The sequence below is a fragment of the Kogia breviceps genome, chromosome 12, assembly GCF_026419965.1.
Source record: "Kogia breviceps isolate mKogBre1 chromosome 12, mKogBre1 haplotype 1, whole genome shotgun sequence".
Taxonomy (NCBI): domain Eukaryota; kingdom Metazoa; phylum Chordata; class Mammalia; order Artiodactyla; family Physeteridae; genus Kogia; species Kogia breviceps.
Genome location: NC_081321.1, coordinates 78490334 through 78516646, shown reverse-complemented (window position 1 = coordinate 78516646; position 26313 = coordinate 78490334). Strand labels below are relative to the sequence as shown.

The 26313-nt window shown below is 39.1% G+C and overlaps 1 protein-coding gene and 1 pseudogene across 13 annotated transcripts in view; both read right to left on the bottom strand.

Moving 5' to 3' along the window:
* VEZT (vezatin, adherens junctions transmembrane protein) overlaps positions 1-26313 on the bottom strand; it is a 79109-nt gene that overhangs the window by 35947 nt on the left and 16849 nt on the right. For 8 of the 13 annotated variants that reach the window (XM_067009907.1, XM_067009906.1, XM_067009902.1 and 5 more), the window contains exon 2: positions 3566-3700. In XM_067009907.1, coding sequence (XP_066866008.1) covers positions 3566-3700 — 135 coding nt within the window. Of the gene's footprint in view, positions 1-3565; positions 3701-13524; positions 13824-16907; positions 17149-21146; positions 21183-26313 lie in introns of those variants that run through there. The other 5 variants (XM_059081210.2, XM_067009908.1, XM_059081209.2 and 2 more) reach the window with 4 other exon arrangements.
* LOC131766668 (caspase-3 pseudogene) lies at positions 25022-25642 on the bottom strand (annotated as a pseudogene).

Below are 26313 nucleotides of genomic sequence, written 5' to 3'. Positions count from 1 at the left end.
TTGCGGAGCACAGGCTCCGGACGCGCAGGCCTGGCGGCCATGGCTCACGGGCTTAGTTGCTCCGCGGCATGTGGGATCTTCCCGGACCAGGGCACGAACCCGTGTCTCCTGCATCGGCAGGCGGATTCTCAACCACTGCGCCACCAGGGAAGCCAAGACTGTGGTCTTAATAATAGTTTAGAATTTATCCTATAGACTGTGAGGAGTCACCAAAGGTTTCTATATAAGGAAGTCAAACAATAAAAATCAGCACTTTAGAAAAATAACTGGCAACAGTGCAGAGGCTGTACTAGCAGGGAATGAGTGTTGCCAAGAAGCATGATTAGAAGGATATACAACAGCCCAGCTAAATAATGATAAAGGCTTGAACTAGGGTAGCAAAAATTGTAATAGTAAGGATTGGCTTTTAGAGACAAAGAAGCTGAGTCAGTTAATGACCAAATCAATGTGGGAGTGATGGGAAACTGCAAGCTAATTGAGAGGGTGGTAATTTGGGAATACAGAAAGAATATTTTGTTTTAGGAATGCTGAGAAAAAAAAGTTGTTTTAGACATGTTGAATCTGAGTTGCCTGGAGCACAGGCAAATGGAAATGTCTAACAAGTATCTGGAACTCAGTGAAAATGGAGAATAAACAAAAGTGGCCAATGAGGGTAAGAAAGTAGATGAGATAGCTCAGAGAAAACAGATCAAGCAAAGAGGACTGATGCTGAAGCTTTGTGGGAGGAATGTTTAAGAATAATCACAGGAACAGAAACCAGAAAAATATACAGAGAATGAATACTCATGAAAAGAATACCGGTACAGACTGCTCAATAAGTACTTTAACAATCACATTTTTTTTTTTTTTTTTTTTTGGTGGTACGCGGGCCTCTCACTGCTGTGGCCTCTCCCATTGTGGAGCACAGGCTCTGGACGCGCAGGCTCAGCGGCCACGGCTCACGGGCCCAGCCGCTCCGCGGCATGTGGGATCTTCCCGGACCGGGGCACGAACACGTGTCCCCTGCGTCAGCAGGCGGATTCTCAACCACTGCGCCACCAGGGAAGCCCCAACAATCACATTTTTAAAAAAAGTTTAAAAAGGGTGATTAATGCTAATGACTGTTTCATCATGAACTCATACAGAAAATGTGCTTTCCAAAGAAAATAACTGCTACTTCATAGCTTGAACAGAATTTGGGGGGCAATTCTAAAAATATATCCCCTAAGAAGGAATAACAAATCTTTCTAAAATTTAACTGCTTCATATCTAGAAAAACTCCATTTTAGAAAGATATAGCTTGTACAGTTGAAATGTGTAACATGAAGACTAAATGAATTTTCTAGACATGTGGTAATTTTGAAAAACACCCTCTGGCTAGGCTTTTTACTGCTCCTCTATTTATAAGAGGATGAAAATTTAAACTCTCATCTATTTATAAGTTAATAACAACATTTCTATATGTAAAAATACCTGTCATAAATGAAAATTAAATACTTACACAACCCAAGTTTACACACACACACTCACACACACAAGAGGTCAATGTCTATCTCCTGCCCCAACACTACCCCTTGGCCCATTCTTCGTCTTTTGTTGCCAAGTAATCTCAAATTCAAATTTTAGTCTGTAAATAATCTTTTATTTTTATTATTTTTTAAAAAATATTTATTTATTTGGCAATGCTAGGTCTTAGTTGCGGCACTCAGGATCCCCACTGCGGCATGCAGGATCTTCAGTTGTGGAATGCGAACTCTTAGTAGCAGCATGTGATATCTAGTTCCCTGACCAGGGATTGAACCTGGGCCTCCTGCATTGGGAGTGTGAAGTCTTAGTCACTGGACCACCAGGGAAGTCCCAATAATCTGTGTGTGTGTGTGGGGGGGGGGGGGGTACGCGGGCCTCTCACTGCTGTGGCCCCTCCCATTGAGGAGCACAGGCTCTGGACACACAGGCCCAGCAGCCATGGCTCACGGGCCCAGCAGCTCCGCGGCATGTGGGATCCTCCCAGACCGGGGCACGAACCCGCAGCCCCTGCATCGGCAGGCAGATTCTCAACCACTGCACCACCAGGGAAGCCCCCCAATAATCTTTTAGATATATCTTTAGGTTTTGCTTTCAAAACTTTTCCCAGGAACATTCATATTTGAAAGGAGCAAGAAGAAAGAAAGGGTTTAAGTACAGAGGACCCTTGCTCCCCTAATTCCCACCTTGTGAGTGTTAGTGGAAAAAAAAACAACCATTTCTCTGGTGTTTACTCTGCTGTTGCAATTGGGCCCAGCTTGGTTACCTCACATTTTAGAGTTTTTCTTAGAAGTACAGAAGGAAAGATCCTTTCCTTTCTATCACACAGAGTAAATGACTAACTGAAAACTTCAAAATCCTCCTCCCAAAACGAACTTAAATTATAATAAAACACTGATTAGGGGCTTCCCTGGTGGCGCAGTGGTTGAGAATCTGCCTGCGAATGCAGGGGACACGGGTTCAAGCGCTGGTCTGGGAAGATTCCCACATGCCGTGGAGCAACTGGGCCTGTGAGCCACAGCTACTGAGCCTGCGCGTTTGGAGCCTGTGCTCCGTAACAAGAGAGGCTGCGACAGGGAGAGGCCCGTGCACCGCGATGAAGAGTGGCCCCTGCTCGCTGCAACTAGAGAAAGCCTGCGCACAGAAACGAAGACCAAACACAGCCAAAAATAAATAAATAAATTTATTTTAAAAAAATAAAAATAAAAATAAAACACTGATTAAACTAGAATGCTTGAGAAATGAGGTAATCTGGTTATATTTTTTTCTGTTAAATTAGAATTCCTTTTGTTAAAACTGAAATATACTGGAATTTTTCTTATTTTAATAAATACAGCTAATAGAACATGAATCAATCTAGTAAATGTATTTTATAGAACATAATTATTGGTGGCTTCTTCTAGTATCTCAGCCTCACTATGATGTACATCAACTATGAAATATTCACTGTATACAAGTATATGATACTACAGATATAAAGGGCATCAGAAATTGAGGTAAATACACCCACTCCATCATATATCCTTGAAACTGTTTATTAAGTATTAATTTGCTTTCTTATAATTTGCATTCTCTTAAAAAATTTTTGGTTTGTCTGCACTTGCTATCCCACTATTTTTTCTTTTTTAAAAAATTAGTTATCTATTTTATACATATTAGTGTATATATGTCAATCCCAATCTCTCTCAAAGAAAAAAATTCTAGTTACTATAGGAATCCTATAGTTGGGTTCTCATTAAGGTTTCAGTTTATTTTTCTGGTTCCTTCCAGATAACTTCAATGTTTAAATGTGTAATATATTTGAATCTTCAATCATATTAATTTTAATTCATTATACAAACTACCCATGAGATAGTCCAAAACAGCAAGGATTCATGTTTATCTAAACAGACACATACCACTGATGAAATAAAAATTAAAGTCTTACCAGTGCAAGGGAGAACATGGAGGTGCCAACAAGGTTTTTTTGTTTTTGTTTTTTGCAAGGATAAGGGTAAAGGCAGTTTAAATAATCAGTAAAGAACAAAAGATTGAGTCAAAGAGAATGAGTATGCCTTCTTACTTTTGGCAGGGCTCTTGCAGGAGGCTTTTGTTGTCCCTCTGTCACTGTGCATTTTTCTGGTTTTGGTGACAGAGAAGAACATACTTCGAAGTCTGTGTGTCCCAGATCCTGTAAGTACTGGTAAAGTGGAGAATTCTGAAAGAGACATAAAGTAAATTTAAAGATCATTACTACAGTTGATCCTTTAACAATAAGGGTTTGAACTGTGGGGTTCCACTTTGATGAAGATTTTTAAAAATAAATACATATTATAGCACTACACAATGGAGGGTTGGTTGAAGCCCGGGAAGAGGAACTGAGAACAGAGAGGGCTGACTGTGAAGTTATACATGGGTGGGTGCCTCTGACTCCCCTATGTTTCAAAGGTCAACAGTATTTCAAAAGTTTTAGAGGCCAAATTCAACGTTATGACAAGTATGCCCAAATTCTTTAAGGCTTCTTCTATAAAGAATTGAATTATCTGTCACAATGCCACGTAACATTAAAAAAATAAAATCAACAAACAATTCAACAGAGTAACCCAAAAAAGGAAAAACTAAATAAAACACAGACCAGCAAGAAAAAATGAATTTAGGAATATAAGTAGATTTGTTAAGCAATTTCTTTGTCCAAATTTTTGTAGTATTAGAATAGATTGCTTCATAATAGCTAATCCTGGCTAAAGATAGCTCTGAAAAGGACCTACAGTGAAAAACAGTTATTACTTGAAGCCAAGAAGAATTAATCAATGACAATACTATATCAATTATAAATTTATCGTATCATATTGATTAATTCATTCATACACAAATGAGTATTATGTATCATATGCCAGCACTGTAAACAAACTTAAAACTCCAAGAAAGTTACCTAAAATATGCCTACATAAAGCATATAGCAAATAAGAGAGGTAGGTTTGTACAGGTTAAGAACACAAACTCTGGAGCCAGACTACGGATTCAAATCCCAGTTCTGCCTCTTACTAACTTGCTAACCCATGGCAAATTATAATCCTTCTCTGCTTTGGCTGTCTCATCTAAAAACAGGAATAATAGCTAATACCTAACTCACAGGGTTCTTACGAGGACTAAATAAATATAAAGCATTTAGAACAGTCCTTGGCACATAGTAAGCATTCAATTTATACCTCAACTTTATATAAGCTATGTGGAAAGAGCACAGGTTTTGGAACAGACCAAAAAAAAAGAACATCGAACAGACAAATCATCATCACTATTGAATGAAAATCCATGGGACAACTCTTTCTAGGTAAGTGGCAAGCTTTAATTTTAACTTTTAGTCTTCTCTAAAGCACAAAGTTGGTAAATGTTTAAAATAAACCTTGATTCCATTCAGTAAGATTTTTAATACTTAAAAAAGACATTATGTCAGATATTAGAGATACAATAACAACAACCACAAAAACAACAGCCACTCAGATGACATAGTGCTATGTGGCAAAACCTCAACAAAGCATTTTACATGCATCGTCTCAGATAAGGTTTACAACAAACTAAATTACCATCATCATTACTACTGTTATTCCCATTTCATACATAAGGAAAGATTCACTCAGCTAGAGAAAGCAGGATAGGTCTGACTCCAAAGCCAGTGCTCTAAAATATTGTGCTATGTTACCTAAAATTACAAATAGTCCCTCCTGTGTTTAGAGAGGAAGACACCAAAGAAGCTTACTTATAGTTTAGTACAGAGACACGAAGCATATTAATAATTACAGGAATGTATTGGTTGCTATGGAAACAGAGGAGAGGTAGCTAAATTAGACCAATACTTTTAGGGAATATATCTTTGAGTTTGGAAAAATGAGGAAGAGTGGGAATTTGCTGGACTGGTAGCAATTCACTGGCTATTAATATGAGGGAACAGGAAGATGAGTCAGATGCCTTCCTTTTAAGCTATGTTTAATTTCTCTTTTGAGAAAAATATGCAAAAATTTTAAAAATAAGGAGGAAGAATTTACTGTCTTATCCCTGTTATCAGACTTAAAATCTCTGGTGGCACAAATGGTTAATTTTTTTATCAACCATAATGTATCTTCAAATATTGCCTTGAGTTTATCAATCTGTATTTTCAAACTGAACTGTGAACCCCACCCTGCTCTGCCCCCAGAGTGGGAAAAGAACAAGAACGCTAGTTCTTTGGGCTGACCTTTGGAAAAGTTTATATACTTTAGGAAAAAAAACCCAAACTTGTTTTTAAGGCAGCAGAACCCTTTCTTCAAATGAACTCCCATGGGGAAGAACAATAAATAAGATGGATCAAAGTGGAGTTACTCTAATTCAAGGGTCATCAAACTTCTTCTGTAAAAGGCCAGATAGTAAATATTTTAGGCTTTGCAGGCCATATGGTCTCTGTTGCAACTCATCAAGTCCGTTGCAGTACAGTGAAAGCAGCCACAGACAATATATAGACCAATGAATGTGGTTATGTTCCAGTAAAACCTTATTTATGGAAATACCAAACTTTATAATTTTCATGCATCACAAAATATCATTCTTTTGATATTTTCCCCAACCATTAAAAAAATGTAAAACACCATCCTTTGTTCACCAGTCATATAAAAAAGGCAGAGGGAGTACAAATTGGCCCAACAGCCTTAGTTTGTTGACTCCCAACTCAATTAAGATCATGAGGTACACTCTTGCCTAATAATTCTTCTCTGGGAGGAGGCCTGGGGGCTGGGGACGGGGCCAAACCTCTTTTTTTTTTTTTTTTTGCGATACGCGGGCCTCTCACTGTTGTGGCCTCTCCCGTTGCGGAGCACAGGCTCCGGACGCGCAGGCTCAGCGGCCATGGCTCACGGGCCCAGCCGCTCCGCGGCATGTGGGATCTTCCCGGACCGGGGCATGAACCCATGTCCCCTGCATCGGCAGGCGGACTCTCAACCACTGCGCCACCAGGGAAGCCCCAAACCTCTTTTTATTCAAACTGTAATGTCCTTCCTTACAGCACACTTAGCTGATGCTAAGTCATCACTGACCACAATATCCCTTCCTTTTCCAGCTTATGTCACAGCTCACAAAATAACAAAATGGAATATCTGTAACACAGATTTTTAAGAAGTGATTACACAGAAGAGATACAATGAATACTTTGTTCTCCCTTTTTGTTTGCACATTAACTAAGAGCATACACACTCAGTTTGGATCACCATAGTCTGGAACACTTGCTATTTCATATTTCACAAAACAGCAGCATTAATTGTTTACCTTGTGTACTACTGATAATGTCCAACAGTGTCTTTTTAAAAATATATATATATTTATTTATTTATTTATTTTTGGCTGTGTTGGGTCTTTGTTGCTGTGCGCGGGTTTTCTCTAGTTGCGGCAAGCGGCGGCTACTCTTTGTTGTGATGCCTGGGCTTCTCATTGTCATGGCTTCTCTTGTTGCAGAGCACGGGCTCTAGGTGCACAGGCTTCAATAGTTGTGGCACGTGGGCTCAGTAGTTGTGGCTCATGGGCTCTAGGGCACAGGCTCAGCAGTTGTGGCGCATGGGCTTAGTTGCTCCGCAGCATGTGGGATCTTCCCAGGCCAGGGTTTGAACCTGTGTCCCCTGAATTGGCAGGTGGATTCTTAACCACTGCGCCACCAGGGAAGCCCCAACAGTGTCTTTTGATACAGTAATTCTACCAGTAACTTATTCTGACTTTTCTCCAAACAAAAATTCTCAATAACTTTTTGGCTGGTTCATAAGCTTCTGGTCAAAGGTGTGACATACATACCCATTTGTGCTATGCAACTATGAATGATGCCTTAGCAGTTCTGGTTTCTTCCTCATCTTTAGTGATAGAATTCATCACTTTCAGCCTAGAAAGCACTGTTTTACAGTTCTGGAAAATTCTGGCTTGCCAAGGCCTTCACTGTACTTTGTTTCATGACTTTATGTAACTAAGTTTTTGGCAAAATTTCAGAGTAGACCACCTCTGGAGACAAGGGATGAAGGTACTGCGGGTCCAATAAAATGTTAATTCCAGTTATCATCGTATTTCATGTCTGCATTCTTCTCTTTTTGGCTGTTAATGCAAATCATATCACTTTCTAACACATATAAACTCAGACTATATGAACACTAAAGCTCTACTGACTATGTTTATGATAGTATTCTGAGTTGTAGCATTTATTTTACTGACTTATTTCCACTTTTACGATTCAATCATCTTTGAGCCAAAAGAAAATTTTAAATTTAACCAATGGTGGGACTTCCCTGGTGGCGCAGTGGTTAAGAGGGACACAGGTTTGAGCCCTGGTCCAGGAAGATCCCACATGTCGCAGAGCAACTAAGGCCATGCGCCACAACTACTGAGCCTGTGCTCTGGAGCTCGTGAGCCACAACTACTGAGCCTGTGTGCCACAACTAATGAAGCCCGCGCGCGCCTAGAGCCCATACTCTGCAACAAAGAGAAATCACTGCAATGAGAAGCCTGCACACCGCAACGAAGAGTAGGCCCCACTCGCCACAACTAGAGAAAGCCCGCATGCAGCAACAAAGACCCAACACAGCCCAAAATTAATTTTAAAAATTTAACCAATGATAACACACAAATGAAAAACAAACATCCTTTGGTTAACAAACTGAACATTAGCCAAGAAGAACTGACAATGATAGACCTTGTAGCACATGAGCAATTTTTAAGAATACAAAGGGATTTTTAGTAAAGTTATTATTTTATATTAATTTTAAAAATGTCTGGCAGATAAAATTATCTTTTTCTCTGAAACTGCCAAATAACCTGTACACTATTTGAAAGATCTCAGATAACCAAATCATGACCAGTGGTTCTCAAATTGTTTTGGTCTCAAGACCCCTTTATGGTCTTAAAAATTATTGAAGCTCCCAAAGAGCTTTTGTTTATGTGGCTGTCTAACAATATTTACCATATTAGAAATTGAAACTAAAAAATTGAAACATTTATTAACTTACTTAAATAACAATAAACCCATTACAAATTTATGTAAACAACATAATTTTAATGAAAATTTTTTTTCCACAATGAAAGAAATGTATTAAGAGTGGATTGTTTTATATTTTTGCATATCTCTTGAAGTCTACCTTAACAGGAGGTAGCTGGATTCTTATATCTGCTTCTGCATTGAATCAGTTGTAATTTTTTATTTTGGATGAAGTATATAAAGAAAATCAGACCTTAAACAGATATGTAGTTGGAAATGGAGAAGTATTTTAAATTTTAAGTCTTTTCTGATAATTGTGTTATCAAAGAATAGCCATACCAAACTTGACAAGTGATAATTTTGAAAAGGTTAATTTTAACAGGCAATATGAAACCATATTATCTTTTCATACTCTGTACATGCATGACAGAATGAGAAAGAGGCAAATAATGTCTTTGTATAAAACCTGATCACCCAATATAAAATACTTTTTCTTTTACAGCAAGGTGAGGCTCCCTATTGCAACAGCCTTAACCACTATATTTGGAGGTTTGCAGCTATTAGGCTTAAAAACGAACACACAGAAATTTCTATGATTCATATAATGAGTATTATTATAGGCTGATCCAGTTTTAGAAAGGGACTTTTGTGTGTGTGTGTGTGTGTGGAGGGTAAGGCAGAGTAGGTGGTGATAGGTAATTTTCTCTGTTGTAACTTTTTCCTTGGTTCAAGCGAAACAGAACCACAAATGTTTCAGTTAAGTTGTTTTCTTGAAGAGAAATTATTAGCACTGGACTCAAACTGTAATTCTGTAGTATTGGAGAATGTTACTGCTGCCAAAAGAAATATGAGAAATCCCAGACACAGCATGTGGGAGCTTCTCCTCAGGAAATCCTTGTGGTTCACTATTCCTGTAAATTTTAGCTGACAGAAAACACACATCATAGCACCAGAAAGAATTTTGCTAAGTGAAAAAATGCCAACAGTCCTTGGTTGTGCTAAGATTGTTCTGATGACTGAAATATATTTTTGTAAGAAAAATAAACAAAAATAGACAGGAAACACCAATATTTTTGCTGAACAAGCACTGCAATAAAATGACTCTTTAAGTCCCAGACTACCTGCACTTCATGCTTCCCCCAAGATATCAGATCCCACACTTATGGATATATAAAGTTTGAATGCTTTTTAATGCATTGTTTATTTTCTGCATGATTTATGGTGCATTCTGTAGAAGTGCCAGTATCATTATTGCTGGTTTGCATTTAGAAAGGAAGATTAACTAGTGCAGAAATGGAGGTGATGAGTAAAATGCTTTTACTATTAGGTTTGCTCTCCTAAACCACTTTAAACCCTTATGGATAGAACAAGTTGTAACCCTTCAGGTTCTAGCCCAGAAAGGGAAGAGTAGGCCAAACCTGGCAGAATTAGACAACTCATAATAATAAATACTAATTAAATATCCTCCATGTAGCAGGTAATACGTAGGCACAGGGGAGAAAGCAAAACAGATGAGGTCTTTGCTAAAAAAATTTCATCCTATGACACTTTTGATAAAACCATGGTACACTAGGCTTTCAACAGTACCAAGGAAAATGCTAAGTAGTCTGATACTTTCCAACTAAGTTGCTAGTTTCAGGAAAACCCTCTCTTGGTCTTAGCTTCCTTAAGTACAAAATAAGAATGCTACGAAGTTCTTAAACTTTTCAGGTAGTAAAACAAAACTCATGATGTTCTTTGGGAAACAAGATAAAAAAGTGGTATGTTAAAATATAGAATTTTGTGCTAACAAGAATGCCATTTTATCCTATGTAATCGGCCAAGTCCACAATGTGGAAGTTCTACAGATCAAATTACCCAGTTTCTTCAACGAATAAATGATATAATAAAGGTGGAGGAGGTGGAGAAAATTGCTAAAGACTAAAGGGACGTATCACCCAAATGTGATAGATGGACTTTGTTAGGATCCTGGTTTGAACAGTTGTAAGAAGACATTTTTGAGATACTTGAGGCAATCCAAACACAGATTAGGTATTAGATGATATTAAGGAATTATTATTAATTTTTTTAGATAACTGTATTGGAGTTAGCATTTAAAGAGAGAGAGAGAGATTACTTATCTGTTGGAGATGCATACTGAAGCATTTACAGGTGAAATTAAGTAATGTCTGGAATTTGCTCTAAAATACTCCAAGAAAAAAGATGGGGGTGGGAGGGGAATAGATGAGACAGTTTGGCAAAATGTTAACAGCTTCTCAAGCTGAAGCTGGGTGATGGGCACATGCAACTTTCACCGTATTACTCTTTTTATGTATAATTTTAAAAGCCCATTATAAAAGTTTTGAAAAGTCAGATGCTAGGTTTTCCCAGAATCTAGTATAAAAGATTTAAGAAAATACTATGGCAGAAAAGTATAAAATTGAAAAAATTCAAGTATTATTTTAATCTGGGCAAAAGATAAGTTTGTTAAACTTTAGAACACTCAAGTCTTTACAAACTTCCATATAACGGTAGTGGTACTTTTAGTATCTACTGAAAGAGAATATGACAAGAAGCAACCATTAATTTAGTAACATCTTTAAAATGAACTTGTGAGTTAATCACACAAGCATCAAATAGTATAACATGTGTACATGATATTTTATTTATTTACTAAAAAAATTTAGATAACACTGGGCAAATGTTTGGATTTGCAAACTTCCTGCAAAAATTCAGGCCACTCAATACTTCCACCTAAAACAACAAATGTCAAAAGTACTCTCAAGCAACAAGATTTCCAGTTACCAGTCTTACTGGAGGTAGAAATAAATGGCTAATTACATATCAATGTCAATTATTCATATTTACTTTTCAAAAATTAATGTGAAGCTTGTGGAACAAGCAATTCTCAATTATGTGATTTTTGAAGCCATGTTTAGACAGTGAAAAACAAAACCCCAGTATATTCCTATGGAGCAGTAGTTCTCAAAGTAGACTTTGCCCCCATTCCCCAACTCTGACATTTGGCAATGTCTGAAGATATTTTTGGTTGTTATAACTGAGGAGGTGAGGAGTGTTATTGGCATCTAATGGGTAGAGATCAGGGATGCTACTCAACATCCTGCAACGCACAGGATGAGCCCCACAAGTTATGCAGCTCAAACTGTCAACAATGCTGAGGTTGAGAAACCCTGTTTTAGAGTATAAGGAATCACAGGTTGAAAAAATTCCCCCCAAATAAGTGGCCCAGCAGCTGCTTTCATTACTTACTTCTTACTTTGGGAAAATGATTCAAAAACCAAAATGGAAAATTAGTTATTTTTCCATGACTTGCAATCTAAAAACTCAATAGGCTCTCTAATAGTGAAATGAGTTACCTTCAAAATAACTGTATCAGAGTTTATGCATTAAAATTTTAACCAGCCACCAATACTATATAAAACCAAAATAATTACAGCACTTGGTTATATTTGGAGATTATTTCCAAATGAACTTCTTGTTCGGCTAACTGAACTTCAGTTTTCCAATAAAATAATTTCCTTATTAAAAAATCTGTTGGGGTCTCAACATATATATTTCTTATATATAAGAAATATATATGTGACTATCTGGGCCACATATGTAACTAGGAAAGTTAGATATCTAAATAAATTTAGCTTCTTCCACACATGGCATCTTACTAAGAAGTGGTTTCCTTTGGCTACTGGCACACCTCTGTCAATGTTATAGGCCCACAAGCAAGCACCTGCATCAGGCTGAGAAACAGCCAGCAGAACCCTAAGATGCTCTTTCCAAACTAATCCTGATGTACCCTCTGGACACTCTCCTTCTCTTCCCCAGAAGAGCTCTCTCAGAAGAGCTGTATACCTTTTTAGAAAAGCAATCTGTAGTCTGTAACAACTACTGGCCAAATTCTGATTCTGGTTCCTCATCAACTATTTGCTCTGTCTTCTAGATGCTAGTGATTGACTGCTAACAGCATTCCACTAGAAAAATTTAGCAAAAGGGAAACTTAAATGGCGATCATCATTTGTTCATCTATCACTAACCAAATATTTATTGAGCACCTACTATACTAACTACAGTTATAGTAATTTTCTACCATTAACTTCTCCCAGAGGATATTCAAGGAAAAGTTAACTTTGCTTTACCTATAAAAGGAAACTGAGTTCAACTGCTCAACTTCATGCTTATTTTTTTCTTACTGTTTTTAAATTAAAAATTCAAACAGTACAAAAAGATATAAAATGTGAAAAACTTTTTTTCCTACCCCTAATCCCTACTCCTTCTCCCAAAATGTAATAAGCATTCTTTAGTTTGTGAATTCTTCCCCCCAAATTTGGTATCCATTTATTATTGAAAGTGGCTGTCAATAGAGACGACTAAGATGACTCCTAGATTTTTGGTTTGAACAAGTAGGTGGTGCTATTTACTGAAATATAAAATAGCAGCAGAGGTACAAGTCTGAAGAGGGAGGCAATGAGTTAGAGGCACCTGTGAGATATTCAAATGTGAGTAACTTGGATCTAAAATATTTGGAGATCAGGAGAGTGGCCTAGTCTGAATGAATAGATTTTTTGGCAAATAGGTATGGTGGCAAACCCATACAATAGCATATAGGTATGGAAACACATGGAGTAAATGAGATCAGCTAAAGATAACACACAGTGTGAGAAGACAAGAGGGCCCTAAGAGAGATCAATATTTTAGAAGAGTAAAACCAAAGCTGGAAAATAATAAGAGTAACAGTAAAAATAGTTAAGATTTTTTAAGTTGATTATATGTTAAGCATTAAGCTAAGCATATTTTATAATACCTCATTTACTCCTAACAACAAACTTCTAAAGAGGTATTATTACTACCACCTCCATTTTAGAAGGAAACTAGGGTATACGGAGGTTAAATAACTTGTCCAAGGTCACCCAGCAGAATGTGAAGCTAGCTGGTCTGAGTCCAAAGCCTACACCATTAACCATAACACAAAATTGCCTGAGGAAAAAGGAGATCTAAAAGGAACCATTAACACTTCTCTCACAAATCTGTCTTACTATTTTAAAATATAGGTTTTTTAAAAAAATTTTATTTACTTTATTTTTGGCTGCATTGGGTCTTCATTGTTGTGTGCAGGCTTTTCTCTGGTTGCGGCGAGTGGGGGCTACTCTTCGTTGTGGTGTGTGGGTTTCTCTTGTTGTGGAGCATGGGCTTCAGTAGTTGTGGCACGCAGGCTCAGTAGCTGTGGCTCAAGGGCTCGAGAGCACAGGCTCAGTAGTTGTGGCCCACGGGCTTAGTTGCTCCACGGCATGTGGGATCTTCCCGGACCAGGGCTCGAACCCGTATCCCCTGCATTGGCAGATGGATTCTTAACCACTGTGCCACCAGAGAAGCCCTAAAACATAGGTTTTATTGTACAGGTGTGGTGAGGCCAACAGATCAGCAGACAACTGCCATTGGAAAGACAGTTTGCTATATTCACAGATCCCAAGAGAAGGGAGCAGGTTGTGCCACAAGGGATGGATGCGCATGGGGGCAGCACCAGGGTCAGTCAGGAAGGTGAGGAGGGAAATTACGGGAGAGAGCCTTTATTGTGCTTTCTGTGGGAAGGAATGGGCAAGGCAAGGTAAGCAGGTTTAAGGCTGGCGAAATGGATGATTTCAGCAGTCTCTGGAGCATAGGGGCTGTCCCTAGTAGGGTCTGGTACCTGACCCTGGTATGATTAGCCAGATAGATAGTAGCCAGGTGAGTAGTGTACTATCATTTAGTAACCTGGGAGGAGCAATCCCTCCAGGGTCAGCAAGGCTCCAAGTTGTTAAATGCATCAGAATACAGAAAGTAAAAGAGGTGGCTAATATATGTCAGATTTTATATTCTGTAAGGTCTAAAATGCAGGCTCTGCATGGTACAGTGTGTGTGTGTGTGTGTGTGTGTGTGTGTGTGTGTGTGTGTGTGTGTGTGTGTGTGTGTGTGTGTCTGTGTGTGTGTCTGTGTCTGTGGGCTCAGTGGCCATGGCCGCTCCGCGGCATGTGGGATCCTCCCGGATCGGGGCACGAACCCGTGTCCCACGCATCGGCAGGCGGACTCTCAACCACTGCGCCACCACGGAAGCCCGGTACAATTTTTAATTCACTTATATATTTCCCCCCCTCTCTTCAGGCTGTCCTCATCTCAAATTATTTCCCTTTCACTGGTGGCTCTAAGTTTCACAGAACTACAGTCTCTTAAATCTGGAAAACAAATCTGGATTTTTTTCCCTGTGAGTATATTTTAGAAAATGGCAGCTCCTCCAAACCTTCACAGAATTGGTATTCTTATGATCTATAGGCTCCACGATTTTTCTGTTCACTCATTCCAGGGTTCCAGTTTCCCACTGGCTATGGGTCCACAGGTAGTGGACATCTGGAAATAGCCTGACTTGTTCCCTCCGCCCATTTCTCAGGCTAAAGCGGTGTTTACCTCTGGTCTGGAGACGTCAGAGGATGCTGCTAGTTCTGTTTGATGCTACCAGCTGCACTTTTTCCTCACAAGAGGATGATCAGTGTAGATCTGTTTTTTGATTCCCTCCCCACTAATTCCTCCCCAAACAGCAGCACTAAACATTTACTGAGTAACCACACTGCCAGGCATTGTTCTAAGCATTTTTATGTACTAACTCTCATCTTCACAATAACCTTTTATGGCAGAACTCATTTAAGATAAGAGGAAACTAAGGCACAGAGAGACCGAGTAACTTGGCCAAGGTCACAGAGACAGTAAGTGGTAGAGCCAGGATTTGAACGTGGGCAGCCTGACAGAGTTAAAGCTGTTATTTACTCCACTACACTGCAAATAACTTAAAGCAAATAAGTTCATTAACTTGGTCTAATATAATATTTTGTATAGTTTGCATATTTTTTAACCAGAAACTGAACTTGTAATTTTTAAATTACTTAACAGATTAAGTTAGAAAATTCAAATCAGGTCAGCATAAGTCTCCCGATAATATCTACATTTATTACCAATCATTTCTCTTTCAGATGAGCTATAATTCATATGCATTTGCCTCAGATTACACAAGCCTAGAAGCTGGCTACAAAGAATCTTGTTTTAAAAATCCAATGAGCTGGACTTAAAAGTGGTTTGAAAAAGTACAGTGTTATTACAATGACAATATATTCATGTGTGTTATTTGTGTGGAAAAAGGTACCCAACATAAGGTCTGATTAAAAAGGTGCTGAATTCTTAATTTAGCAAATGAATAGAATGATCCTGAGCATTTTTCTATATCAAAACTAATGAGCTACTCAACTATTACACAGTCCCTTTATTTACAGAATCAGTACTTATATCAAAGCAAAATGCTAACTACTGTCAGATGTCAGATGTTATGTGATCTCTGCAAGTCTATATTAAACACAAAAAGCAATAGGAAAATAGTTAGCTACTGACAGAAGGTAGTAGGAGGCAGGAATCATTGGCATAGAAACCTGAAATTGTGTGATGTAGAAGTAACTGTTAATGAAGACTTTACAACGATATAAATCTGTGCTTAGAAGCCTTCAATTTCCATTCCCTTGTTAATAGAATTTATCAAATTACTTACAGGTAACTTTTTTTTAAAAGTCTGTATTAATTTTTAGTTTCTTCAGGAAAAAACTACTATAATTTAAGTTACATACTTTAAAAAGTTTCTATCATACCAGTAGAACCTCTAGAAGATCTTTTATTCAAAACAAAATCTTTAAGGAAAGGTATCTGTAAAAGGAATCTGATGGAGAATATTTGCCTGGAAACAATTATTCATTAGCTATTAAAAATATTTTAAAAGTCTTTTATCTGAATATTGCTTAAAGCTGTAGGTCTAAATGTGATTATCCATATAGAACAGCATTTTTTTTTGGAAAATATGATTGAAAAGGATGAAATCCTGTTGTCAGTTGCTATGATTTCCTTATTTCTTCCCAGCTAACTGCAGAACCCCACAAAATAAGCTGATGAGGAAGACAAGACTGTCATTACCAAATTACACAAGGTAGCTATTTTCCCTATTTTTAATGAAGAAGCTTTTGGTATATAAAGAGCTAAAACCGTCACAGTTAACAAAATCCTACAAAGGGAGATAAATTTCTCCACTACTATTAATTATATTGCCAATATACAGAATTTCTATAGACCTTTCACTTACCTTTAATCAGTACACAATCACAAAGTATAATTTAAAAATAGCTACTTAACGCCCCCCCCCCCCCTAAACCTTGAATAATATCATAGAAAAGTACCTTGCAAAATTAAAGATATTATAAAATAACAGGAAATACTTTTTGGAGTATACACATTTCAGTATAACTTCTAAATTACTATTCCAAAAGCCCCAAATCCATGTGTTAATTTAATTGTTCCTCATTATCAGCAAAGCAAAATCTAATCATAAAACTTAAAAAGATTAAGTAAGCTAAAAGGGTTCTTTAAAATTGGTCCAATGAATTAAACTACTCACAGGCAGCATAGTTCTAATTTCTCCACTTGACCTAGACGAAAAATTTACTGCCTCTTGACCATATTCCTTTGATCCGTACACTTCTTTCTTTGATGGTTCCCACTTGTTTCTCCAGCACTACCGTACAAAATGGCCACTGAACTGGAGGGCGTGTCTTCATCATTACTAAGCATTTTCCTATCAGAAGCAGTTCTTTGAAAAAACCTGAACATAATTTCTTCAGTGCCACTCAGTATTACTCCATAACTGCAGAAGTAGTAATAGGGATAATGATGTTTTAAAAATACCATTAGAGAATATTACTTAATATTTATATTTACTTAGGTTTTTTTTTTAAAACCAACAGCAGATAAGACATATATTCATAAATTTTCCTGGCTGCAGGCTTCTGATATTTTCCAACAGAAATTCATGCTATCCAATTAATCTTTCATGAAATGTTATAAACAACAAAAAGCTTTAAAAACATTAACTTTACATTTTTTCCTATATAATAGTACAAATGTACTTAAGTACAATAGCATCTAGTCCAAAACAAAGCATATCCATCAAAAGAAAGATGAAGAGATGCAAAGGGAGAAAACTCACACAGCTTATAGGCTCAACTGATTAAAAACAAAGAGCAATGGTGACTTGGTCTTAAATAAGGAAAGAGAAGAAAGTAATCCTGATTGAGCTCTCTCTAGTTCTGATGCTACCCTTAATGTTATTCAATATATGGTTCATCAACTGGCATATATTGGGCACTTACTGAATGTACAGCAGAAGCAAGATGAGAAAGGAAAACTATCATTTTTAACTGCTTTAGAAAAAAAATTAGAGCCAGGTTAAACACACTGGCAAAATGTTGGGTATGAGAAGAGTGTGCAGTAAACATTAAAATGAGATTTGGACATTATTAGATCACATCCAACCTTATTTTCTTTTTTCCTTATTCCAAACAATAATAATAATTTAAAAGGTGGAGACAGAATTTGTGGTTCTGTTAAGAGATAGAGGGGAGGTCCTTCTCTCAAAATGATTCATTATTCCCTATCATCAGGGAGATTCTGCAAGGAAAAGTAAAACCAAAAGAACATGGCAAAATATACACTAAAGTAGAAAATCAACTTTAATAAACGTGTTAAAGAGAGATGAGGTTAACAATTGTGGATTTATCAGCAAAATCCCAACAATAGGATATAGTTGGCCAGATTCTGTCAGCAAAATAAATTACAAAGTGGATTTAAAAATAAAGGATGTCCTCAAATATTTCAAATAAAGATGAATAGGCATTCTGATCTTCTGTAGTGGGAGTAACAATATGTGTGTTAGCAATAGTCTACAAATCCAGAGGCAATGAAGTCAGTACACTAACACTATAGTCCTGTGGAGTACATTGAGCTTTGGGCCTTTTCTCCTAACTCCTTAAGGCATGATTTGCTCCTGGGAACTCAGAGAACACCTGGTAGAGAACCAGGAAAACTAAAATTGAGCCAGAGTTTTTGATCTAAAAATAGACTGGAGGGCTTCCCTGGTGGCCCAGCAGTTAAGAATCCGCCTGCCAATGCAGGGGACATGGGTTCAAGCCCTGGTCCAGGAAGATCCCACATGCCGCGGAGCAACTAAGCCCATGTGCCACAACTACTGAGCCCGTGCACCTAGAGCCCATGCTCCGCAACAAAAGAAGCCACCTCAATGAGAAGCCCACGCTTGGCAACGAAGAGTAGCCCCCGCTCACTGCAACTAGAGAAAGCCCACACACAGCAGCGAAGACCCAATGCAGCCAAAATTAAATAAAATAAAGAAATAAATAAATAAAAACAGACTGGAAATGAGCATAATCTCTTCCTGCATTTCCTAATTAATGGAAGCCCCTATGGGCCTATTCTCATTTAGTAAACCAACCTACCAGATTCAAGAAAAATTTAATACTAAAGGATGATCTGGTATAACTCCTTTATAACAGATGGGAAACAAGCTTTAGAGAAATTAAGTGATTCACTCAAGATATCATTGCTAACCAATCTTAGTCTCTTTTGACTACTAGTCTAGTCCCCTTTCCACAATGTTTTCAAAAAATGAAAGCTGTAGGGCTTCCCTGGTGGCGCAGTGGTTAAAGAATCCGCCAGCCGAGGCAGGGGATACGGGTTCGAGCCCTGGTCCGGGAAGATCCCACATGCTGTGGAGCAACTAGGCCTGTGTGCCACAACTACTGAGCCTGCACTCTAGAGCCCACGAGCCACAACTACTGAGCCTGTGTGCTGCAACTACTGAAGCCCGTGCGTCTAGAGCCCATGCTCCACGAGAAGCCACCGCAGTGAGAAGACTGGTCCCCACTTGCCACCACTAGAGAAAGCCTGAGAGCAGCAACGAAGACCCAACACAACCAAAAAAATAAAAAAATAAAAATAAATAAAATTTAAAAAATTTTTAAATGAAAGCTGGGGCTTCCCTGGTGGCGCATTGGTTGAGAGTCCACCTGCCAATGCAGGGGACGCAGGTTCATGCCCCTGTCTGGGAAGATCCCACATGCCGTGGAGCAGCTGGGCCCATGAGCCACAACTACTGAGCCTGCACGTCTGGAGCCTGTGCTCCACAACTGGAGAGACCACAACAGTGAGAGGGCCACATACCGCAAAAAAAAAAAAAAAAAAAAAAAAGCTGTTAATATAGCTACATAAGTAACTAAAAGTAAGTTAAGAACTATGTATCATAGCTTGAACAAAGAAACTGCATTTTAATAAATGCAATAAAAATACATAAAAGAGAGACTAATTTACTACTTTTTGTGATGTTTACATATTTTTAAAAATGTTAAAATCTATATTGGAGCTCTGAGGATACGTGATGAAGCCAAAATAGTAGAAACAACATGACCCAGACAGAAAAAAAGCAAAGACTCGTCCCTCAAGAAAAATTTGTACAATTCATGTTAAACAAATTTATTCTTGCATATGTGGTAATAAACTAGCTTTGGACTTAATGGTCAATCTTGTATGTCAATAGGTTCCGATTTAATAACTCCATTAATAAATTTCCTTTCTATTACAGATACTGATAAAAGCAGGAATTTTGCTATGATTCTGAACTCAGCTGCTATTCAGAAGTAAATTACAAAATACAACTGTAAAGCTTTATGTACTACAGGTAACTGAAAATGCATTTTAAGGAAAAATAAGATGACACAACAATACCTACAATTTTTTATGTATAATTTTTCCAGACAGCAAGCTCCATTAGACGAAAACAATTTCCTTCCATTAGTCAAATCAATAATGAGAGTAGGAAAGAATCTACAAAGGTTACTTATAAAACATGCCTTATTGTTCTTTAGAGATGTATAATAACTTTTAAAAATATAAAGAAAGGAGAATCTTTCAAACAAGAGAGGATTTTTTTGTAACTTTGTTTTAAACGTGGGAGATTATGTGAGAGCCATCTCACATTCATTTGATTGATTTAGTGCTGGGTGTCAGGGGAAGCTAAACCTGAACACACTGCCAACAAAGGGTTAACATTTAATAATTTACTGAGAAGGATGAAGGAGGGAAAGAAATCAAGACAAGAGGGGCTTTCCCATTCTGAACAGTTACTTTCCCCAGTCATGAACAAGGGAAAAAAGAATGAATTTCAACAAATATCAAAAGGAATTCAACTACAGAAAAGGGTTACCATGGATGGAGAGTTTACAGAGTAAAAAGGTCCCTTGAGGGCTTCCCTGGTGGCGCAGTGGTTGAGAGTCCGCCTGCCGATGCAGGGGACACGACTTCGTGTCCCGGTCTGGGAAGATCCCACATGCTGCGGAGCGGCTGGGCCAGTGAGCCATGGCCGCTGAGCCTGCATGTCCAGAGCCTGTGCTCCGCAACGGGAGAGGCCACAGCAGTGAGAGGCCCGTGTAACACACACACAAAAAAAGGTCCCTTGAAAACAACACTGTCCCTCTAAGAAAGTTACCAAAAAATGGTTTAGATGCACTACAAATAATGCAAAGAGGTAGAAATATTAGTCCTTTAAATAGTAAGTTCTTATTTTCAGGTACTCTTCCCTCTAGGAGTAGAAGGATTCAAGATAGGATAAATGACTCAAAATTTCTGCAATTAATCTATAATGAAAAAATCCAACAGCTATGAATGAGCAATATCAGAACTAGTTTCCTAAGGTGACGAGAGAATTTTAACTCTCAAAACATCTTAGAGATTACAATAAGAGCAAAATGACAACATCGGTATCTCAGTATTTATCTTGCTTAATACCCACGTTAGATATGGAGTCCATCATTTTCTAAACTTTGTCCTGTTGCTGCTCAGCCTGTGTGAGGTTATGTTGTCCTTCCCACTTCAGCCTCCAGGGGGTAGTCAGGCTCCAAGATAAAGGAACTAACTTTGAAGATACATACGGAATCTAGCCTTGAAGAAATGAAAGTGGTCAGATTCTAGGGCAAGGACCAGAGGACCAGAAGTTGGGCCTGGGAACCTCACTCTTCCTTCTTTTTCTTTCAAACCATCCCCAGTCCTCCCAGACTAGGAGGACTCACTCAAAGGTGACTTCTGGAGGGAGAATACAAAAGACCAAGATTAGAAGATAGTAAAATTGACTAATAATCAAGGAAATTGGTATTAAACCAAGCCATTTCAAAAAGGTTTTAAATAGGGAAAGGATGTGATTAGAATAGTTTCCAAAACTTTGGTTGATTTAAAATTAAAATTTTAACACAGCACATGACTCTGAGTTAGTTTTAAGACATCAATGAGTCTGATTTCCGATTCTGAAAATCATTAAAATAACAGTATTACACCAAGTATACTAAAAACATTCCAGTTGCGGGTGGAGTCAAGATGGCGGACTAGGAGGATGTGGAATTCATGTCTCCACACAACTTGAGGACCTACCAGGCAACGGCAGGGGACCACGGACACCTAAGGGGAAGGGAGGCACCATCAGCAACCAGGTAGGGCATGAGGCGTGGGGGGAGTGAAGGGAGAGAAGAAGTGGAGGTGGGAGGGGACTGGCGCCGCTGAGGGGCGGCTGGGGGAGGGGAAGGGATCCCACGCTCGAAGGGGTAAGTTGGGGGACCATTGGGAGGACAGAGGATCAAAAGGGAGCATGGCCAGGTTTCCCCTGCCCACTTGGGCCCCCAGGAACCCGCTAAGATCGGGCCTGATCCTCTGCTCACTTAGGCCCCCTCCAGCCGCGCAGGTTCTGAGGGAGGGGGAGGGAGGGAAGGGGGAGCAAAAGTAAAGGCTGGACTCTGAGGGGGGGCTGGAGGAGGGGAGGAGTTCGTACACCCAGTGGGACCCACCCATGGTTAGGGGGTCCAGTAGCAATGGGGGGGACCCTGGGGGAGATGGTGGGGGAGGGGCACGAAGGAACGTAAGGGAACGGGGCCAGCGCTTTCCCTGTCCACTTAGGCACCTGGGAGCCTGTTGGGCTCTTGGGCCTAATGTTCTGCCTTCGGAGCCTCCCTCCTGCTGCGCAGAACCCGAGCCCCGCCTCTACACCCCCACCCAGGGCCCCACCTCTACACTCGGAGACCCCCTCCAATGCGCTAGGCCCAAACCCCACCCACACACACACACCCAGGGCCCTACCTACAAACTCCGGAACTCCACACTCCAGAGGCCCTCCTTTCCAGGGCTGCCTCTCCCCTTCCGCGCAGGTCTTAAGCAGAGGCCCTGACCCACGCTTGAACCTCACCCCCCACAACCTGCCTAGGTCCCGCCCCACCCTAAACCCTGCCCCTGCCTAAGTTCCACCCCTGCCTAAACTCCGCCCCCACAGCTAAGGCTTTTTTTCCCCACTTTTTAAAAAATTTTAAGTTAAAATTTATATTTGGAAATAAAAATAATAACAAATTTTTAATAAAATTGTCACACTTTAAGATACTTCATGGACTTAGAAAAAGTTACAGACATAGCCAAAACAAATAGCTTTCATTTATAAACGTGAGTTCCTTCCTTTTAGCAAAAGAAGGCTCACAGGAAATGTCTGACTGAAAACCAGCGGGATACAGCGATGCAGGGACAGCTCAATGCCTCCTGAGCTAGGAGGCTCCTAGCCTGCTCTCCCCGGCTCGGGCCGTGCTGCTTCTCCTCTCTGGCCTTCAGTTTCCCTGGGCACCAAAGGGGGGGAAGACTGAATGACTGCTAACATCCTGCGTGCCATGGTCCTTTCATTTCAGAGAACCGTATATGATCATAACAGTATCATTCTCCTCTGATTATAAATGTCAACAAAATACAACTTAACATGCTCAAAAATTTTACTACAAAGAGTGCTATGATTTTTCCCATCCTTGGCAAAGGATGGTTGAGGGCCCATATTATTAGGCCACACTCACCGCTTATATTGGAAAATGAGGAAATGCTAATGAAATTGCTTTTATGGGCTGACATTCATGGATAGCAGAGAGGGACATTCTAGAAGGAGTTCAGGATTTGCTCATGGGAGTACTTCAGCTCCCAAAGCTTGGTGGCCAAGTGCACACGTGGCCACACCCATGTCTGCACGCAGTCTGTCAAGGTCACTGAGCACTTGTTATCGTTGAAGGGGAATGAGAGACCCCAGGATTTTCCCCCAACAACACTCCGAGCCTCTTGTAAATCATATTCATATTCATACACTTAAGCATTAATTTACATACTTAATTTCTGACAGGCTGACAACTGCAGCCCTTCTCCCCCTCGGTGTAAAATGAGGAGTGAATTGTTATTCAGTGTATCCGGTACAGTGGTAATGGTGCTAGCTAGATAAGAATTTAACATCCAATTAAAAGCTGTTATTGAAAAAACTGAAAAAAAAAGTGCTACAATTTTTATTATGACTCTCACCATCTTTTGAAAATTTCCATTTCAGAAGTTTGATTTGGTTCACTTTCTTGGAGCTTCTTGCCTTGGGAGCATCCTCCATGTACACCAGTACCTATGAAGAAACTAGCCAGCATTCCTTTTCCTGAAGCCGTAGTCTATGGCTCTGCCTTCATCACATAGGCTGCACTGTGTCCCTGTTCAGGCTCAAGCCACCTTCTAATTACGAGTGCCCAGCTGACTGATTTACTGTTTCTTCCTCACACCTCACTGTGTATTCTGTAAGTTGTATTTTAGTATGCTCCTACAGAGTTTCTTCAATTCATGCTGCTATCACTGTGATCAAAGTTTGAGGCTTTGCATAAGAGCCCTTCAGATATTCTGTGGGAATGCGAGGCCCAGCAGCTGCTGGGAAGAGCTGCATTTCAGCACTGTATAGTGCATTTAACCTGAGAGAGTCAACTTACTTTTCTTGCGTATTCTCAAGTAAAACATTTAGTTCCTTTTTCAATACTAAACAGGATTTTTTCTTTTTTTTAAACAACAAAGACATGCTCGGGACAGACATCGCAACACCATGTGCTCAGATGAGTGATGTAAAAATACTATTGTCTTGTCTCCAAATACTAATTCTAAGAGCAAGGTCTTCAAGCATTTGACCGTGCACATGGACCACCAAGTTCGAGGATACATTATTCCACATCATCGTGTCTATAGTTTGACAAAAACTAGAACATGTTCTCTGAAACAAGAGCATTGTCAATATCACCGAAACACATTACAGCAATGTTTAAATTCTTCCATAATTCCTTGAAAATTTGTAGCATAGCCATATCACTAAAACTTGCTAATTATGAGAGCTGTTAATTTACAATCATTTCCTCTCATAATGACTGTACCATTATCCATTTTTATTTATTCTTAATTAAATTCAATTTCAACTACCTGATTGTGTTTGAGGTAGCTTCATAGTAGTTTTATTGCTATGAAAGTGACATGTTTCCATGTATCACGTGGGGGATTAGATTAGATTTAAATGAGAGAGGAAAATATAATTTATCAGTCACACCGTTTCCTCACTTGCCATACAGATTAAAAAAGAATCATCCATTTCTTCAGTGATTAAAAATATAGTTCTTTTGTGAGCATAGGCACAATACAAGGAATCTGTTTCTTTGCATGAAAAGTAGAATCAGTGGAAAAGGACTCGAATTCTATTGCTACCTTTCAGTTAACCCGAGTGAGAATGTGCATAAGCTCAAGCTTGTGAGCATACTGTTTCAGCATTGCGCAAAGTGACTGGATGAACCAGGATCTGTCCTTTGAATTTCACCAGGAATAGTAACCAGGTGCTGTAGAATATGCATACAAGAAGTCCGCCTCAACTGGTATTTTCTGACAGGCCATGTCATCCTCAACACCACTGTCTGTCTCAATACCACAGTACAGTTCTGTACCTCGGCAAGCCTGAATAATGAAAAGTTTAGGTTTTCCAGTTAGACTTATACAACAATCCCTTCTGAAGAAACCTATTAATTTTTTCAGATCGACAGGTCCATTTGTTCCAAAAATTTTTCCTTCCTCGCCATGGCTTAGAAGCACACAAATAAAACTGCTCCTTTTGCTATGATCTTCTTTAGAAACACTGTACATTAATTCCAAGATTTCTTCACATGTAAGATCATTTTTATTCCTAACTTCATATTTCAAGTTCGTGAAGGTTTCCCAGAGGTTTGCTGCATCTACGTCTGTACCAGACCGACATGCCATCCCAGTACTTTCATGAAAGTTCTTATTATTAATTATTATACATAAACCCATTTCAGGATAATCCATTTTGTAACTATCATCCAAGGATATTCCAGAGTCCATTGGTTTGCTTCCATGTAAGATCTTTGTCTCTGAAGTTTTAATGGATCTTGAATCCACTGAATTTTCATTGTTCTCCATGGATACTTTTATTAACTCTCAGCCCCCACGCCGCAGCCACCAGCTCGCTCTGCTGGGCTTGGTTCCTGCTCCTTTCCTCTTTTAGACTGGGGTTCTATTTTACCTTGCTGACTCATTGTTGATTCATTTATATTTTTCCTAATAAATCTTTTATTTTTCTAATTTTATTTTATTCTTTATACTTTGTTATTGTCCTCTCCTGTTGGCTTGTTTCTCCCTGCCCCCCCCCCCTTTATTTTTCTTTTTTCTGTTTTGGTTTTATTTTACCTTGTTGCTGCTGTTTCAATTATATTTTAATTTTTCCTAATATATTTTTTATCTTTCTAATTTTATTTTGTTTTTCATTCTTTCATATTGTACTACTCCTTTTTTTGTTTTTTTCCTTTTCTGTCACTCCATGAAGCTTGCGGGATCTTGGTTCCCATGCCAGAGGTTGGGCCTGAGCTCCTGTGGTGGGAGCTCCGAGTCCAAATGGCTGGACTAACAGAGAACCTCAGACCCCAGGTAATATTAACTGGAGTGAGGCCTCCCGGAGGTCCTACTCTCAGCACTAAGACCTGGCTCTATCCAACTGCCTGAAAACTCCAGTGCTGGACGCCTCAGGCCAAACAACCAGTAAGACAGGAATACAGCCCCACCCATCAAAAAAAAAAAAAAAAAGAAAGAAATGA